General features: G+C 37.2%; 1 protein-coding gene across 2 annotated transcripts; it reads right to left on the bottom strand.

The window, feature by feature from the left end:
* Window positions 1–9,258: 9,258 nt before the first annotated feature.
* echdc1 (enoyl CoA hydratase domain containing 1) lies at window positions 9,259–18,524 on the bottom strand. Of its 2 annotated transcripts, none has more exons than XM_084384669.1 (5): window positions 18,174–18,524; window positions 15,330–15,472; window positions 12,189–12,241; window positions 10,948–11,079; window positions 9,259–9,802 (listed from the first exon to the last, which is right to left on the bottom strand). In XM_084384669.1, exons 1-5 carry the CDS (start codon window positions 18,397–18,399, stop codon window positions 9,394–9,396), a joined length of 963 nt encoding a protein of 320 aa, XP_084240795.1. In that variant the 5' UTR covers window positions 18,400–18,524; the 3' UTR covers window positions 9,259–9,393. The 2 variants fall into 2 exon arrangements, with proteins under 2 accessions (XP_084240795.1, XP_084240796.1); XM_084384670.1 differs by having other exon boundaries at window positions 10,948–11,028.
* Window positions 18,525–19,071: the final 547 nt, after the last annotated feature.

Genomic DNA, 19,071 nt, shown 5'->3' with positions numbered 1-19,071 from the left:
ATCAGAGCAACTTCTGTATGACATTTCCATTGAAGCATATTGGACAATATTTTGAGTAGGGGTGTAATAATATATCGTGTCAATATGTATCGTGGATAGTGACAAGATGTATTGTGTATAGTTCACCCAAAATAAAAATCGCAAAATATTCATGTTTACAGAGTTTTAGTGTCAGTACTACATTAAACTGCTATATATACTGTAATGCTGAATATAATGTATAATAATACAATGGGACAATATTTGTGTGTCCTGATAATGCCAAATGTCTTGTTACCAGTAAAACGTCGCCAATATTATTTTAAATATATCTTGTCAGTGAAAGAGTAAAAGCGTATTCATATAAAATAAGTCAGTGTTTTCAGCTTCAGAATCATGAATATATTATTCTGGTGTCTCTATTGTCCTGTGCATTGGGATATCAGCACCATTGTACACCCACAATGAAATACTAAATTTATACTTAATAATACTTAAATTAATACTAAGTTAACCTTTTATCATCTGTCTTGGAGTATCGCAATAATATCGTATTCAGTATCAGTATCGTGATATGTATCGAATCGTAACGTGAGGGTATCGTTACACCGCTAGTTTTGAGTGTTTATATTCCTCATATTTCTCATTAACATCACACTGAGGCTTCAGTTGCTCTTATCTCTGCTGTAATACCCTCTAACGCAGTTAATCTATTCTAATTACACTCCTCCAACAATCTAAAGACGTCCCACATGAATGCAGGTGAAATTTGCCTAAATGATTTATACTTGAGTTTGCGCCTCCAATACAAAGAGACAGTGAAAAGCCCATTAGCGTGTGTGTGTGTGTGTGTGTGTGTGCATTTGCTCGTCAGTAAAGTCAATACTACACTTCCTCTATCAGAACACGGCGAGTGGTGATTGGACGAGGTCAGCCGAAGCGAGCACAGACCTGCGATGCGAATGACGGCTCTCTCGGCCGGGTCCAGCACGTCTCCGGAGGCGGATTTGGAGCGCTTGACGCGCTGGTGTTTGGGCAGGTTCCAGGGCAGCGTGTCTCCGGGACTCTGGGGACGATCTCGAGACTCGTCCCTGCGGCCGGCAGACATCGCCTGCAAGAGTCACAGCAAACAATGCAGTCAGTGCGGTTCTGAAACGAGAAGGCACATTTATCACAGTTCTTTTGTTTGTTTGCTTGTTTTCTAGTTTTAGTTACACACACTACCAGTCAAACATTTTGGAACGGTAAGATTTTTAAAAGAAGTATCTTCTGCTCACCAAGGCTACGTTTATTTGATTACAAATACAGTAAAAACAGTAATATTGTGAAATATTATTACAATTTAAAACAGCTGTTTTCTATGTGAATATATTTTAAAATGTAATTTATTCCTGTGATCAAAGCTGAATTACTCCAGTCTTCAGTGTCACATGATCCTTCAGAAATCAGTCTAATATGATGATTTGATGCTCAAGAAACATTTCTCATTATTATCAATGTTGAAAAAGGTTATTTACATTTTATTTCAGGATTCTTTGATGAATAGAACGTTCAAAAGAACAGCATTTATCTGATATAGAAAGCTTTCGTAACATTAAACACTACCGTTCAAAAGTTCGGGGTCACTAATCATTTTTATTTATTTTTTTTGGTGGAAAGAATTAATACTTTTATTCATAAAGGATGAATTAAATTGATCAAAAGTTACAGTAAAGACATTTAGAATGTTACAAAAGATTCTATTTCAAATAAATGCTGTTCTTTTGAACTCTCTATTCATCAGAGAAACTGGACTGGAGTAATGATGCTGAAAATTCAGCGATCACAGGAATAAATTAAATTTTAAAATATATTAAAATAGAAAACAGTTATTTTAAATTGTCATAATATTTAACAATATTAATGTGTTTTTTTTTTATTGTTTTTTTTAATAAAATAAATGCAGCCTTGGTGAGCCGAAGAGACTTCTTTTAAAAACATAAAAATTCTTACCGATCCAAAACTTTTGAACGACAGTGTAACTCTTTTTCCGACAGCACCAACATGGCCCCCAGAATATGTTGTTGTATGAATATGTAAACAGTCAATATATCAAAAGGAACAACAAGCCTCTGCTTTGAAAAAAAGAAAAATGACTCTAGCTTCTTTATTCTGAACACTTGAATGTGGGAAAGTTTCATTAAAAAAAAGTTGTGCACTAATTCACAACATAAAGAAAATAAACAAAACAACAAATGATGAGCGGAAAAGCAAACTAAAAGTCAAAAACAAAACAGACTAAAGGCCCTTCACATCAAAGGTCAATCACATTTTCACACTGCCTCCGAAACTTTCGTCCGTCATAAAAATTTCGGATAGGGTTCGATTTTCTATTTTTCGCATCCGTAGCAAGCATTTCGAGAGGTGTTTTGACAATTCAGAGCCGCCGAATGACGAATACGAAAAAACACAAAACGAAAACTTCGGACTCAGTGTGCAAGGACCTTAAACGTGACCCTTTAGGGTCTCTGAGGGTTTCAAAATGACTTCTGCAAGATATGTGGAGTTTATAACTGACCGTTTTCTGCTATGGTATAAAAAAAAAAAAGATATTACCTTCTGAAATAAAAGGATTTTCAGGCAGGACAACATATGCGGCAAAAAAAACACCACAGCAATAAAACTGTTTGAAATGTATTTCTAAACCTACTGTAAACGCTTCTGTTTGTGAGCTTTGGTTAGTTGTAGCTGAAATGCAACTTTACCAGAGGTGGACAGTAACAAAGTACATTTACTTGAGTTACTGTACTTAAGTACACTTTTTGAGAGTCTGTACTTTACTTGAGTATTATTTTCTCTGGAAACTTTTTACTTTAACTTCCCTACATTTGAAAGACAAATATCGTACTTTTTACTCCACTACAATTCTGTCAAGGTCCTTGAGTAGAAAGTAGTAACGTCAGTCAGGGGTTGCATTTTGGTTGAAAATGAAAGTCGGGTTGACGACAGAACCCGAAAGATGTTGGTTTCTGACGTCAACCTGATTTTCATTTTCAACCACAGTACAACGTCTGCTACGTTGGAGATTAAAGGACAACTGTCGCCAAAATGCAACCTAGGGTATTTTTGTTAATCTACCCGAGGCGAACTTTCGTTTAAAAGCATAATTAGGATGGAAACGCCACTTTTAAGTTTGACCGTATTTTCGTTTTCGGTCAAATTGCCTTTTGAATGTGTCGAGCCTTCTTAGTGTTTTAAAAATAGCGATATTTGATGCTATCATAGTCGTGCCCCAAGCACTCCCATTCAAAAGGCAATTTGACCGAAAACGAAAATACGGTCAATCTTAAAAGTGGCGTTTCCATCCTAATTATGCTTTTAAACGAAAGTTTGCCTCAGGCAGATTAACAAAAATACCCTAGGTTGCATTTTGGCAACAGTTATCCTTTAACGTCAATCTGATGTTGGATTCTGACATCAACCTGATTTTCATTTTCAACGTTGGGTTTGGTCTTCTAAATGCGAATTTCGTCATTGTTTTGGTGCACACTAGCTTATAGATAACAGTAAGGCTAAGATATATTCATAGTAAATGCCAAAAAAACTTTAAATAGGGCACTATTTGAGGGAACAGCCCTTTGGGTGTCCGAAACCATTGTGGACGTTTATTGAGTGCACTTATTCAATCTCACATTCAATCCCACTACTGGAACTGTGTTCTAGAAATAAATGTGATATTGATATGAGGGAAGGCTTTAGATACTTAAGTACTTTTAAAAATGAGTAGTTCTGTAATTTTACTTAAATAAAAATAGGTCTTTACAACTTTTACTTGTAACAGAGTAAAATTTGACAAGTTGTATCTGTGCTTTCACTCAAGTAAGGAAGTTGTGTAATTTGTCCACCTCAGAACTTTACACACAACTGCCAGCCAGCATGAGGAGCGACACCAGCAGCTTCAAATACCTGTTTGCTGCTCAACAGTGCCTTTTTTATAGCACTTTAAAATATTATTTAAAAAATTGTCTGCCAAATCAGACAGTGGTGGGTCCTGTAATAATGACATGCAGGGATAAAACATTAAACATTAAATGATATCAGAGACAGGACCTCAAGTCTCTTAACTCTTTCCCCGCCATTGACAGACATTTTCGTCTTTACGTGTTTTCACTGTCATGCGGTAGGGGGCGCTATTACGCATCTTCTGAAAGAGTACATAATCTCCTCATCAAAAAGCATGTGAAGAAGAAGCAGAAACAAGCGATAGCATATGTAAGCAGAGACATATGTAAAATAACACGATCATCAATATTAAACAGCATATAAATCAAAACCGCCTAATGTTACTGCATGAAATGTCGATAAACCCTTGTGCAATGCTAAATCACAATGTTTCTGACTTTTAAAATGAAAATGAACCCCTCACATTACTCAGATAGGCAACTGACCCGTGTGTTAAAGTCAGGCTAACCAAGAGTAAATGATTAACCACAGCATAGACCAGGCATGGCAACACATTTCCATATCACCTGCATTATAATGTAGAACTATGTAAAACGAGTGTGATATAAAACGTTATCCCTGTCATGTACTGTAGATACTGTAATGCAGTTCAAAGAGACACAGCGTTCACACTGGCCTCAATGTTCAAGTGGATAGAGAAAAACACTGGATGGATATAATGACTAACACCAGCGCTAGATTTAGTGACCACACCAATTTAGTATTTCCACTCAAAATCCACACGCAAACAAACACAGTCAGATAAGATATTAGTGTGAGCCAGTGGGCATGTAGATTGTCATATATAGACCTGTCTTTGTTTGAAGACGATGGAGGACTGAGAAAGCTGAGGTAAATGAGATGTAAATGAACTCTAGCTACCTATTACCCAGAAACCACAACTCCTGCAATAAACGTTCACTTCTCTGAATGAACAATGAACTCATAATAGGTTATTTTGAATATGAACAAGCCTTACATCACATGGTACATGATGTTGCCATAACAAACTTTTGTAGGAATTTAATATTTAACTATGTTACTTTACTGTTACTTAACTGTAATTTGTGAAATATACTTGCAATTTCTGAGTGAAATTTATTTCAAAGCCATTTTTTTTCCAGTGAATCAAAAATGTATAAACTGTGTTGAAAGCCACAGTTACACAACAACAGATTGATCAAACTTCCCATGGATTATTCTGCACAAACTTTGTTCCTCCAGTGAGCACTTAACAGTGTTGAGGGTACATCGATTACAATTAATGTAGGTTATTATTTTTTCAGGTAACGAGTAATGCATTTCTTTTAAATTCACAACAAAATATAACAAGTTACTTTTTCAAATAAGTAAAACAAGTCACTTTGTTTTCCAATTTATTGACTCCTGTCGCCAAGGTGAGAGAAATCATGAGTAAGTGCAGGGTCTTGTCCCAAATGGCACCCTAAGCACTCGCAATCTTCCTACGAGTCCACACTTTAATGATGTAACGGCGCTTTGACTGTTGGGTTTCTAACAGTGCGCATAGAGGATGCATATCAACCGCGAAGGGGGCGCTCGAGAGCAAATGGGACACACTAGGTCTCATGGACTTATCGGACACGCGCACGCAGCAGCCATTGTAAGTCCACAAGCCCTATGAAGTGTGCCATTTGGGACAGTGGCCTTGTGTGCGCTGTGTAAACATGATGGTTATTGTAGTTCTAGACTAAGGGGCCGTTTACATGACAACGTTTTCAACTAAAAACGTAAAACTTTTTATGCATTTTGGCCATTCATTCACGCGAATTTGTGAAAACGGTGACGTCGCCATCTACTGGCCTGGCAGCATAACACAGCATTTTTAGTCGTTCTCACAGATCTGTGTATGCGGGATCGTTTTGACAATGTTGTTGTCTGTACGCGAAAAATGCAAATGAAAAACGTTTCAGTTTTTAGTACATACTTGCTGTGTAAACGTACCCTGAGGCCCTGTTTACACTTGATATTAAGATGCTTTTTGGTCGATCGGATCACAAGTGGACGACGCTAAATACGGGTGTAAACGGGGTCTAAAACATTTTGAGCTTGTCCACTTTCAACCACTTCCAGAGGCAGTCGAAAACACACTCAATCCGATTGCTTTGGTAGAGTAAACACTCATGTGGTCGAATGTGTTCAAACAGCCACAAAAGACCGTCTCCGTTTAACATTATAGGAAGCGCACTTGCCAGACAGGATTTTCAGAACAGATTTCTCAAGAAGAATAAAAACAGTGAAATGAAAACTCAAAATATTATGCAAACCTGCAATAATTAAATGTAAATTATACAAATATAGCCTACTTTATGCATTTAATGTCACTTTATTAACCAATGCCTTTGCTGCAAAGCTTCAATGATCCAATTCAACCATACTAATAAACAAAAATTACTTTAGATAGCATCACATTTGTGTTTATTTTTTTTTTGTTTAAATAAGAGTGTTGATCTTTCTTCTCCTGTGTCCTACTCTTTTGCAATCCAGACTGGCAGAAGCTGAAAGGTTTGTTAGAGCGGCGCCCTCTACTGTACAGATGTGAATTTACATTTCCTTCAGCCTGAGGCTTATTCATTTCATTTTTGGGCCTCTACATTTGCCCAGCCCAGCCCAGGTGAGAAAAAGTATGCATTACTTTCCTTAAAGGGTATCTAAGTAACACTATATTGTAATGCATTACTTTTAAAAGTAACCTTCCCCAACACTTGCGCTTAACACTTCAAGTATTTACTTACTGGACCACAGTCAACGTGAAAACGATAGCTATGGTGTAAAGATAGTTCTTACTAATTATAGATAAGGTAGGCCCTACATAGCAGATGCACAGATGTCTGATATAGAGCATGAACACTTTTCCTACTAGCTACCCATTGGATGGATGTTGACTGAGTCATCAAATGTCTTATGCTATAATCTCTGTTATGACAGTTCCATCATCTGTACTCAGCAGATACAGTAGCACAGTGATGCATGATGTACTGTACACTTGATAGAGAGTGACAGAAGTACTGATCCACCTCTTTGTCAACAGGAGATGGACTCAGGCTCAAACTTTATGGATTTAAGGAGCATTTCTACTTCTACACTCATATAGAATTGCATTAGGCATAGTATAATTTTCAGTGGTTGATGTATTCAGAGACTTTTCTTCAGTTTTCACTTGTTTAACAAAGACACAACAGTTCTGTAATCGAGCTGTAGCCTAATTTAGTCAAATTATGCAAAATTGTGATATTTCAATATTATTTAATTCTGTTAGTATATAGAAAATGCAAGCTATGAAGTAAGCCTTAGCAAGAATTCTGAAAATGTTTACATTGCCATTTCCACTATCATTATTTCCACCCCAGAATGAATGATGATGACTTATATTCATGACGGTACAAAAATACTGTACATTTGTCCTGTGGTGCAAGTACACTGATGGACACTGTTAGTGGACAAACACAGCAAATGAGAGTGTGAAAAGTGTTATAAGATCCAAATGACACAAAATTGCAGGATCTATGATGCAGATGTGCTGATGCATGAAGGCAACATGGGTGTATCACAACATAATACAGCAATACCAAATTACAATAAAAACATTTGAGAATAGCCTACAAATTTTGCCTCTGACTGGTGAGAAGTGAAATCATCCGCACTATGGATAGCAACACAGACACTTCAGAAATTATATTTAAAATTAAACACGTATCTTCATGCATTTACTTCATGACTTTACATGCTCAAGACTGAACGGTTACAATTAAGCAAGTTATAATTCGAGCGGTTAATAACTTTTAGAATATCTCTGATTATAGGGCGTACAGTATAGCGTTGAAGACACTATCCATCACCTGAATAAAACACTGCAAAACAGACCAGACAGAACATCTGTCCATTAAGAACATCTTCAAACCTGCAGAGCACGCACTCTCCCTAAGAATGTGGCATTAACGGAATGTTAATAAGGACATGTCTCTGGTAAATTTACCGTGTGTGCGGCTGGCAGCTCTCGGTCCTGTCAGAGAAGCATTCGCGGGACACACGCCTCACTTTCACGCTGAATTCGCTCTGAAATCCACGCGTGGGAATAATAAAGCCTCGCGGTGCGGTCAGACTGGCGCAGGCAGAAGAGCTGAGATGCAGAAACTGCAGTGTCCACACACACTCTCTCACACACACACACACACACACACACAGCACGCGCTGTAACGTCAGCGATCAATGATTAACCCGTGTAAAACAGCAACCCATTGCGCCAAAAGCGCTGCCATAAAGAACGATAGCGGTCAGTATCTTATGGTGATCATCTACTTCACACACACTGAAGGACTGTAGTGTCCAGATCTGACTGAGGCTTAACACGACAAATGGTTAAATTAAAGAGACATGCAGGTGTGTGAACTCTGAGGTAAGTTTAAGTTAACTAAATAATGTGATTCAAGCATTAAATAGGTATAGTATAATATCAGTAAATTAGGTGTCTGAGTAATTTATCAGTAGTGCAATATGCTTGATGTTTTTACAACATGCATCTGTTCATTTTCGTGTACTCAAACATGACTAGGCCACCATATGGATGGATGGATGGATGGATGGATAGATAGATCAAGAATTTACTGTCGCTTCCCAAAATAATACAAACAGTTGACAGACAAAGAGACAAGCAATCTGCTTATTATAACAATCAATCAAGCAAAAAAGCAGATGGAGACAACAAATAACCACAAATAATTAACATGATAAGTTATAGAATCAGAGAAAACATCAATTTCGATAACACTAAAAGCCCTACCACCCACAGAAGAGAGTTTATACTTGGGTACGGGCAGGAACATATGGTTGCACTAACTCAGCAAGGTATTGAGGTGCGGGGACAGGCTTAATAAACTAAGACTAAAAGTTTAAACTGGATGTGACTGACCACAGGAAGCCAGTGAAGTTGGTAAAGGATGGGAGTGATGTGCAGATTTTTTATTATATCTAAGGGCTCGAGCAGCAGAGTTTTGCACCATTTGAAGGCGATGTATTTGGTGGGTAAGCCACTATATAAGGAGTTACAGTAGTCCAATCTGGAGGTTATAAACGCGTGGAGAACAGTTTCAGCATCTCCAAGGTTAAGAGAGGGGCGTATACGAACAATATTCCGCAAGCGTGATTTAACAATCTGACCAATGTGCGAGTCAAAACGTAACGAGGAGTCGAACAAAACTCACAGATTCCGCACAGTTTTTGAATGTGTATAAATACTTCCAATACTTCCCAAAAATCACAAAACCTTAAACTTCAAAACAAGATGATGGAAGATGATATTTATTTACTAATGTGTGCATGTTCAAGTTGACGAACTCTCCAAAACAATCCAGAAACTTTTCGTTTCTGAAAAGCGCTTCAAGCAATTGTGCAACAGTTTCAATGTTACGATTACAATCACTTATGTTTCGGTTTTAAAGCCAGAGCCTTGAGATTGGCGGGACCGCCCCATACTGTCCCAAACACGTTCCTCTCAGTCTTAAGGGCTTGTTCCAGGGGAAGCTCTCTTCCTGAGACGACCACCTTCTTGAGCGCCTGGATCACTGGAGCCGGAGCCTTGATGAACGGCCTCAGCCACTGCTCAGCGTGTGTTAGTGTTTCTCCCTCTCCAGAAGAGCAGAGGAGCACCTCATCCACCAGTCCCATCTGTCTTCCACAGTCTGGATCCACCTTTACAGCCCCGCTCAGCAGTTTCAGGGCGTTCTGGCTGCCGACAATACCAACTAGTCTTGCAGCTCCTCCCCATCCAGGGACCAAACCCATATGCTTATGGACAAACTGGATTACACCATCGGACGTCATCAACCTGGAAATGGAAATAAAATGGTGACGTTCTATTCCGACAAGATATTGCTTGATAAAAACATACTGTAACTTTCAGAATACAAATCTCTCACTACGGTGCAAAAAGATCAAGCTAGAAAGCTAAAAAAAAACAAAGAAGATACTTTTCACCTTTCAGCGTGACACTGATCTAAAACACAAAAGAACGGCTTTAGTAAAGAAAGATGAATGTTTTGGATCGGCCCAGAGCTGAATCCTATAGAAAGCCTGTGGGGCGTCCTGAAGAGGGCAGAGCACAGGAGATGCCCTTGCTATTTAACAGATCTGGAACGTTATTGCAAGAATTTTTTACTTCATCTGAATGGTACGAAACTTGGTAAAGGTGAACACACACACAAATCATGGACATGATTCGAAAAAGTTAAATGGTCCTGAAAAAATAGTCCCACTTGTATTGTTTGCGGTCAAAAATGAGCACATTGGAAATGAATGGGAATCGAATTTCACCAAGTGGAAACTTTTGGTACTGCGCCCAAACAAAATCTCATTGAACGCTCATTTATTTGAGGTATCAACCTTAAATTTGGAACACAACTTATTTGGATTTATGGCTTTGATTATCATACCGATTTAAAGCTGAAAACATGATTAAGATGTTTTGGAAAATATATTTTATATAAACATTGAAAAGAGTATTTTTGAGATTCATAACAATAAACAAACTTGTATGACTCATTTCAAATTCACTTTTTGAAACTTTTTTCATTTCAGAAATAATCTGCCAAGTGTTGTCTTTAAAAAAGAGACCAAACTTGAATCTGTGCTCCAAAGCATTCAAGATTTATGACTGATTTTCAGGTCTGTGCTCAAAAAGTGAATAAACTGATTATAACTATTGCATAAATATAATTTAGTCCCATAAAATCCCCTAAAAACACAAAATAATATAATCAAACTAAAATATAGTATGTGCATTCATTTCAGTGAAATAAAAAACAGTAATTGAGAACATTACGCAAGTGATTAATTCAGGGGGGTGTACATTTATGCAATTAGTTATTCCAAGTTTTGTTATTCTCATCTTTTGAGTCACTTTGAATAAATGAGTAAATAAATAAACTAATATGACCCGTGTAAACAATTAAAAATGTCAAAAACTGTGTGTACCTGAAGTCACATGCAGTGGTGAGTTCTGCCCCCCCGCCCAGCGCTCTTCCCTCCACCAGAGCCACGGAGATGAGCGGCAGCCTGCCTGAAACAGCAGAGTTTAGCTCGGACACGCCACACTGCGGAATAATGCTGGATAAAAGACATGGATCTGCACAGTTTTCAAATTAAATGGTCATATCCTAGGCATAACAGACTGTGCCCAAAAATGCCCACTATGCCCTTATTTGGGCAAAATAAATATATTTGCATATTTGCCCTTATATGCCCACTGTGCACTATTGAAGCGGAGTACCAAAACCATATAGAAATTATTGAATGCACTTTTTCAATCCACTAATGCACTGCAAAACCAATTTGAAAACCCATTATGCACTGTTGGGATTGTGCCAAAACGTTGGTGGTAAACGCTGATGCAGGAAAGCTGCATTTATATTCCAATATACTGATTTGGTCCTCGATTATTATTAATGCCTCTTATTATTATCAATGTTTGTAAACTTTGTTCTTGCTGCTTAACATTTTTGTGGAAACTGATACTTTTTTCAGGATTCTTTGATGAATAGAAAGTAGAAGTTTATCACATTATAAATGGTTTACTGTCACTTTTGATCAATTTAATGCTGCCTTGCTGAAGTAAATGAGTATTAATTTCTTTTACTTTTTTTTTATTTTACTTACCCCAAGCTCTTGAATGGTAGTGTATCATGGTTTTCACAAAAATATTAAGCAGCACAGCTGTTTTCAACATTGAAAATAATCAGAAATGTTTCTTGAGCAGCAAATCAGCATATTAGAATGATTTCTGAAGGGTCATGTGACACTGAAAATAATGTATTTATAATTTATATAATGTATAGTATATATAATGTTTCTGTGTTTAGTTGTGTTGTGAGTATTTTGGAGCACAACTGATGAAGATGTTTTCTTAATTTGCGGGTGTTTTTCTATTTGCATGCGTTTTCTTCAGTTGAGCTCTCTCGGCCACCGTAGTAATGGGAGTAATTACAGCCACAGTTTTTAACATGCCACCTTTTGATCAAACTGCAAAAAGCTATGACATCTTTATTTATTTTCATGATGATAACACGGTAACGTTTCTACAACGTAGAAAACCACCCTTGCATAAACACGCATGTTTCAAAAAGAAGGACAGGAGACCCTTTTCCCGGTGTAACAAAGATCCTCTACTTTCTGCAAATTTTGTTCAAAAACTATATTTCCAGTCGTGACCCACTAACCTGAGGAGTCGTGTTAGAGTGTTCTGCATGAACTCACACATCCTCATGCCATCCTGAAAAACACAGCAAACATTACATCAACTGGAAAACACTGGGTGTTTTGTTTTCCCAATGTTTCAGTAGGCTACAGAAGCTCTTGTAAGTTTCCCTGAGGTCCACTTATAATAGAATGTTTTTTTTCAATGGGACATTTTTAGTTCTGAAAGTTACAATATCTTCCCAGAGTCGCTGTTTGGATTTAAATAGGCAAATGCTTAAGAGTCTATGATTGGATCATTCTTGCAGTGATTATTATGTTTCTAGCATGATATATTTTTATATCTGCTAACTGTCGTACGCGTGTTCACGAGAGACTGGCGTCCCAGCGTATGACGTATGACGCAGGCGTAGCGTAAATTCCAGTGATGAATGCGGAAGAGCAGAGGATAGAGCAAAACAAAACCCCGGTCACGAATTAGAAGTCTAAAATTAACTTGGTTCTTGCGAGAACTAGCATATTCTCACCGGCGCGTCCTATGTCTTACGCTGGAACGCCAGTCTCTCGTCAACGCACGTACAACAGTTAGCGGAAGTTAGAGAATACAGTTTGTAAAGTTTTAAATATGAATAATTTTCTTACACAAATGCATCGCTTCGCTTCAGAAGGCTTTTATTAACCCCCCAGAGCAGTGTGGAGCACTTTTATGGATAGATACACTTTATGATGGATGATGCACTTTTATAATGGATAGATGCACTTTATGATGGATAGATGCACTTTATGATGGATGATGCACTTTTATAATGGATAGATGCACTTTATGATGGATAGATGCACTTTATGATGGATGATGCACTTTTATAAATGATACTAGATGCACTTTATGATGGATAGATGCACTTTTATGATGGATGATGCACTTTTATAATGGATAGATGCACTTTATGATGGATAGATGCACTTTATGATGGATGATGCACTTTTATAATGGATAGATGCACTTTATGATGGATAGATGCACTTTATGATGGATGATGCACTTTTATAATGGATACTAGATGCACTTTATGATGGATAGATGCACTTTTATGATGGATAGATGCACTTTATGATGGATAGATGCACTTTATGATGGATAGATGCACTTTTATAATGGATAGATGCACTTTATGATGGATAGATGCACTTTTATCATGGATAGATGCACTTTTATGATAGATAGATGCACTTTATGATGGATAGATGCACTTTTATAATGGATAGATGCACTTTATGATGGATAGATGCACTTTTATCATGGATAGATGCAATTTTATGATGGATAGATGCACTTTATGATGGATAGATGCACTTTTATCATGGATAGATGCACTTTTATGATGGATAGATGCACTTTATGATGGATAGATGCACTTTATGATGGATAGATGCACTTTTATAGATAGATACACTTTATGATGGATAGATGCACTTTTATGATGGATAGATGCACTTTTATGATGGATAGATGCACTTTATGATGGATAGATGCACTTTTATAATGGATACTAGATGCACTTTATGATGGATAGATGCACTTTTATAATGGATACTAGATGCACTTTATGATGGATAGATGCACTTTATGATGGATAGATGCACTTTTATGATGGATAGATGCACTTTATGATGGATAGATGCACTTTTATAATGGATACTAGATGCACTTTATGATGGATAGATGCACTTTTATGATGGATAGATGCACTTTTATGATGGATAGATGCACTTTATGATGGATAGATGCACTTTTATAATGGATAGATGCACTTTATGATGGATAGATGCACTTTTATCATGGATAGATGCACTTTTATGATAGATAGATGCACTTTATGATGGATAGATGCACTTTTATCATGGATAGATGCACTTTTATGATAGATAGATGCACTTTATGATGGATAGATGCACTTTTATAATGGATAGATGCACTTTATGATGGATAGATGCACTTTTATCATGGATAGATGCAATTTTATGATGGATAGATGCACTTTATGATGGATAGATGCACTTTTATCATGGATAGATGCACTTTTATGATGGATAGATGCACTTTATGATGGATAGATGCACTTTATGATGGATAGATGCACTTTTATGATGGATAGATGCACTTTATGATGGATAGATGCACTTTTATGATGGATAGATGCACTTTTATGATGGATAGATGCACTTTATGATGGATAGATGCACTTTTATAATGGATACTAGATGCACTTTATGATGGATAGATGCACTTTTATGATGGATAGATGCACTTTTATGATGGATAGATGCACTTTATGATGGATAGATGCTCTTTTATAATGGATAGATGCACTTTATGATGGATAGATGCACTTTTATCATGGATAGATGCACTTTTATGATAGATAGATGCACTTTATGATGGATAGATGCACTTTTATCATGGATAGATGCAATTTTATGATGGATAGATGCACTTTTATCATGGATAGATGCACTTTTATGATGGATAGATGCACTTTATGATGGATAGATGCACTTTTATCATGGATAGATGCACTTTTATGATGGATAGATGCACTTTTATGATGGATAGATGCACTTTTATGATGGATAGATGCACTTTTATGGACTTCAAAACAGAAACAACCATTCACTACCATTATAAAGCTTGGAAGAGCCAGGACATGTTTTAATATAACTTTGATTGTATTCGTCTGAAAGAAGAAAGGCATATACACCTAGGATGGCTTCAGGGTGAGTAAATCATGGGCTAATTTTCATTTTTGGGTGAACGATCCCTTTAAACATCCATGTAGGAAGACACATCATGGCCATATTGTGCTCCTCGCAACCATTCTTTCCCAATTGAAGCCTGATGAATCTTGACTTTGTCATCCTGGAATATGGCTATGATGAGTCTTCCTACATGGTGGTTTAAGAAATGAAAAGCTACACACTCCATCAGTTAGGGTTAGAAGAACTGTTGCCAAACATATATCATGCTAGAAACATAATAATTACTGCAATAATGATCCAATCATAGACTCTTAAGTATTTGCCTATTTAAATCCAAACAGCGACTTTGTTTTTGGCCAGGCAGTGTATAATGACAGTATGATCTTTAGCTGCTAAACTCTTCTCACCTGTGGGTTTGCTATCGCTCGGACTGCGTTGAGATCAGATCCGGAGCAGAAGTTTCCAGCAGCTCCCTTCACAATGACAGCTTTCCCTTCTGTCCAGCTCTCCAGGTCATGCACTCGCTGCTCCAGCTCAAGCATCATGCAGCCTGCGGGAAAACAGCACGTAATGAAATCCTTCAAGCTAACTCATTTGAATGTCCTTTTCGTTATATGAAGGTCACATTAAACCTGCTTTTTTTAACATGCTAACATCATTTATTTGGGCTACATTTCAGATGTATTTACTGTATGTAAAGATTTTATTGTTTAACTCTTGTCCCAGACTGTCAATCTTAAAGTCACAATGAACTCAAAAATGGAGTTGACAAATCCAATTTTTTTATGGAATACTGCAGTATTTATTCTAAATGATTTATCCGTGCACATCATTATTTTTTTTAAATCATATGCTTCGTAATCTTTAAATCAAAATAACTTCCCCTCCCTCTTGCAGCGACATCTCTTCTCTGATGACGAGGGCGGGGCAACCTGTCACTCACATGAGATCCACCAATAGCAAACCACAACCATCCAATCACTTCCCCACGGACAAAATCAATCTATTTTTTCTATCTTACAAAACTAACTAAAACTGTATTTGATTTAATTTGTTAAGAATTTCTTCAAGAGTGTTTCACAATAGGGAAGAAAAGACTATCATATCTTCTCTTTCATGCAGACTTTAACTTTTGTCTCAGAACCAGCCAATCATTCTTAAAATATTACTGTTCAGAAAACAAAAACATGAAATACTAAATGTTAAGAAGTACTATCATCTCACAATTTCACAACAAGAATGAGACATAAACCAAATGTCGCAAATTTCAAAATCTATTCTGTTAAAAGTTTTTTTTTAAAGGTTTAAAAAAAAAGAAGAAGTTTTTTTCATGTTTAGCAAGGAAACTGTAAGTTTGAGGTAAAGTATGTGGAATGTGACGTGAAGAAACTCAAGGCAAATATAATATAAGGACAAAGTATTTTTATTGTGCATCATTTCCAATAAAACACTAATTTTGTCAAATTATGCAAAACATCAACAAAATACTATTTGTATAAAATGCTATCATCACACTTTATATTAGGTGTCTTTAACGAGGAACGTGCATATAAAATTGTATGTACAATGTACTTGTGTTGATGTTGTATTGCAAATCACTTTGATTGAGGTGGGAAACGGTCAAGGTTATTGGTGGTATGGGTAGGTTTCATAAGGTTTCATGGTTAGGTTAGGGGAAAGTGGGGTGAGTTGTGCCAGTTTTTACTCAAAGTGACTTTAAAGTGAGGCCATGGCAGTAATGCCTTCAACTTAAGGATGTGCATATATTTCAGGATGTGGTGCATCCCTGAGAACAACAACTTTGGATCTGAAATTAATTGTTTCAGAAATATAGCTTTTGGGAAAAAAGTGGTCTCATGGCACAACTTGCCCCTGGTGCGGGGGAAGTTGTGCCTTTGGGGGAATACATTGGGGTAAATTGTGGCAGTGATTTCTGAAGTAAAACAGAACATTTTAATGTTATGAACCGTAATGCTATATGAAAGCAAGATAAATTCAATACAAAATTACTCATTTAAGGTTTATTTAGATATTGTCACCCTGGAATACCATAGCATGCGTTTTTCCTACTATGGTCAATTGCATAGGGATTTTGTATTGAACATAACTCTGGATCACAGTGTCATAGAGACAAGGGGGCGGGCTCATTTTACTCAGACGACCAATCAGTCTCTCAGGATCATTGTGAAGCTATCAAGCTACGCCCTAGCAACCATTTAGAGCACCATAGCAACACAATATATGATATTTGTGAATCATTTCAGGCAAAAAGGCTTTGGCAATAAATGCCTGTTGACATAGCGCTGTCTGTCAATTATGTAACATACAGTATAAGAATAAAGTGACTAGGTCTAAACATCCTATTGTGACATAGGCCACTTAAAAACGGAATAAAACTTCTCTTACATAGTGCATAACATAGTGCAAACTCAAAACTGAAATCAGTGTTAGCTAAATTAAACAAATAGCAGACAGGCCTAAGTCAAACAATGATGAGGCATGCCCATCTCCTCACTTCTCAAGATTATCCCCTGTGAGTATGTAGGTCTAGGTGGTCTGGATCTGGCACAACTTAACCCAGGCCCTTTGGCACAAATCACCCCAGACCCACAAGTTTGAAAAACTAGCATGATCCAGCAGTTAAGAGCTAACATCATGCTAACTGTGTAGACTCATTGTGTAGCCTACTAAAGCACTAAAACATGTGTGAAATGTTTTCAATCTTGTCTATAATTGGTCAGACACTACAATCAAAAAACCTTAATCATAGAAATTTTACTTTGAAAGGGAAAAAACTGTTTTTTGCACTAAAATGTGCTTAACTCTCATGCCATGTGTCTCTCTTCTTTGGAGGATGAGTAAAAGTGATTGCTTTTCAAAATTATGTGGTCACATGACCAATTTCTTCTATGGTTTTCCAGAAACAAGGGGTGGAACTACTTCCCCCCTGGCACAAATCACCCCACTCTCCCCAGGGAAAGGTCAACAGTGTAATTATACATACAGGTGTTTATTAAATATTAGTACAATGTATAAACTGATATGTATTTTTTTTTATTGAAATATTAAGTAGCCTACATAAAGTGGAACCAATGCTATTATTTGATAAATAATATTTGACATATTATATGTATGAAAATCCTTAGCAAGTCAACGGGTTCTGCTATTTTATTCCAAAAGTTCCATTTCCACCATAAACTGTCCTCAAACTAAATAAATTGGCCATAAATGTGTGGGGTAAACACGAGTACCTGAGAAGGCGTTCATGCGCGCTGGATTATTGACAGTGAGCACCGCGATGCCGGACTCCTGTCGCTTCTGGAGATCGATGGATCCTCCCGGGAAAGCCTGCAGCTTCTCCCTGATACTCTCAGGAGCTCCAGTCGTGCAGACGGTTCGGTTCTGCTGAAGGACCCTGAGACTCACAGCACCGCGGGTCTGGATCCACCGGCACCGAGCAGCGCCGCACACACTCATTATGATTATGTCGTCGCGTCTATTATATTGTTCGATTTTCAATGCATGACTTTTTCCAGTGTTTTAAAAGTACTTGACCTGTTTAGAGCCGTAGGAGTAACTTTAAAAACGGTCCTGAAAGAAACAAATAATTAATGTAAACTTTCCGCTTTGATATGTACACCGCCTTTTACAATTAAATTCCAAATAAAGCTGCTATATATGAACTCAACGTGTTGAGAAAAAAATCACAAAGAAATAAAAGCAGACTAAATACTATAGACTGTAAAAAAAATACCCACCAGAGGAGATGTCAATGGATTTATCTAAATTCACTTTCTATGCGATGCTGCAATTGTCCAGAGGGGGGAGCTGTTCCCCAATACACACACTGCAGCGCTGCATATAAAGGTTGAATACATGAACTGAACATCAACCCTGCTGGTGTCTGGTGTAAATTAAATGTCAGGATCAGCCCTTTCCCCCCTCCAGCCTCTAAAGAAATCGCCTCACTCACTTTAATCAGACCTGACTAAGATAGCGCGGTGAATGTTTATAGGCTATGGTGGTCAATGAATGGTACGCTATCATAAGGTCTTTAAAGAGATAGTTCACCTCAAAAATGAAATCATCTTACTCCGACGAAAGTGACTTGAACGCATCTGCCTTCGTAAACACTTCTTCCCACCTCGT

This window comes from Rutilus rutilus (assembly GCF_951802725.1).
Source record: "Rutilus rutilus genome assembly, chromosome: 17".
Lineage (NCBI taxonomy): Eukaryota > Metazoa > Chordata > Actinopteri > Cypriniformes > Leuciscidae > Rutilus > Rutilus rutilus.
The sequence above is the reverse complement of the archived record's forward strand: the minus strand, read 5'-3'. Positions and strand labels throughout refer to the sequence as shown.

Bases quoted from the DNA above. Each gene is read 5' to 3' on its own strand.
- echdc1 (XM_084384669.1), bottom strand. From the start codon at position 18,399: ATGAGTGTGTGCGGCGCTGCTCGGTGCCGGTGGATCCAGACCCGCGGT. The intron at 12,242-15,329 runs GTGAGAAGAGTT...TGTGTTTTTCAG, and splicing joins GAGCGATAGCAAACCCACAG to GATGGCATGAGGATGTGTGA. The intron at 11,080-12,188 runs GTTAGTGGGTCA...TCTTTTATCCAG, and splicing joins ACTCTAACACGACTCCTCAG to CATTATTCCGCAGTGTGGCG.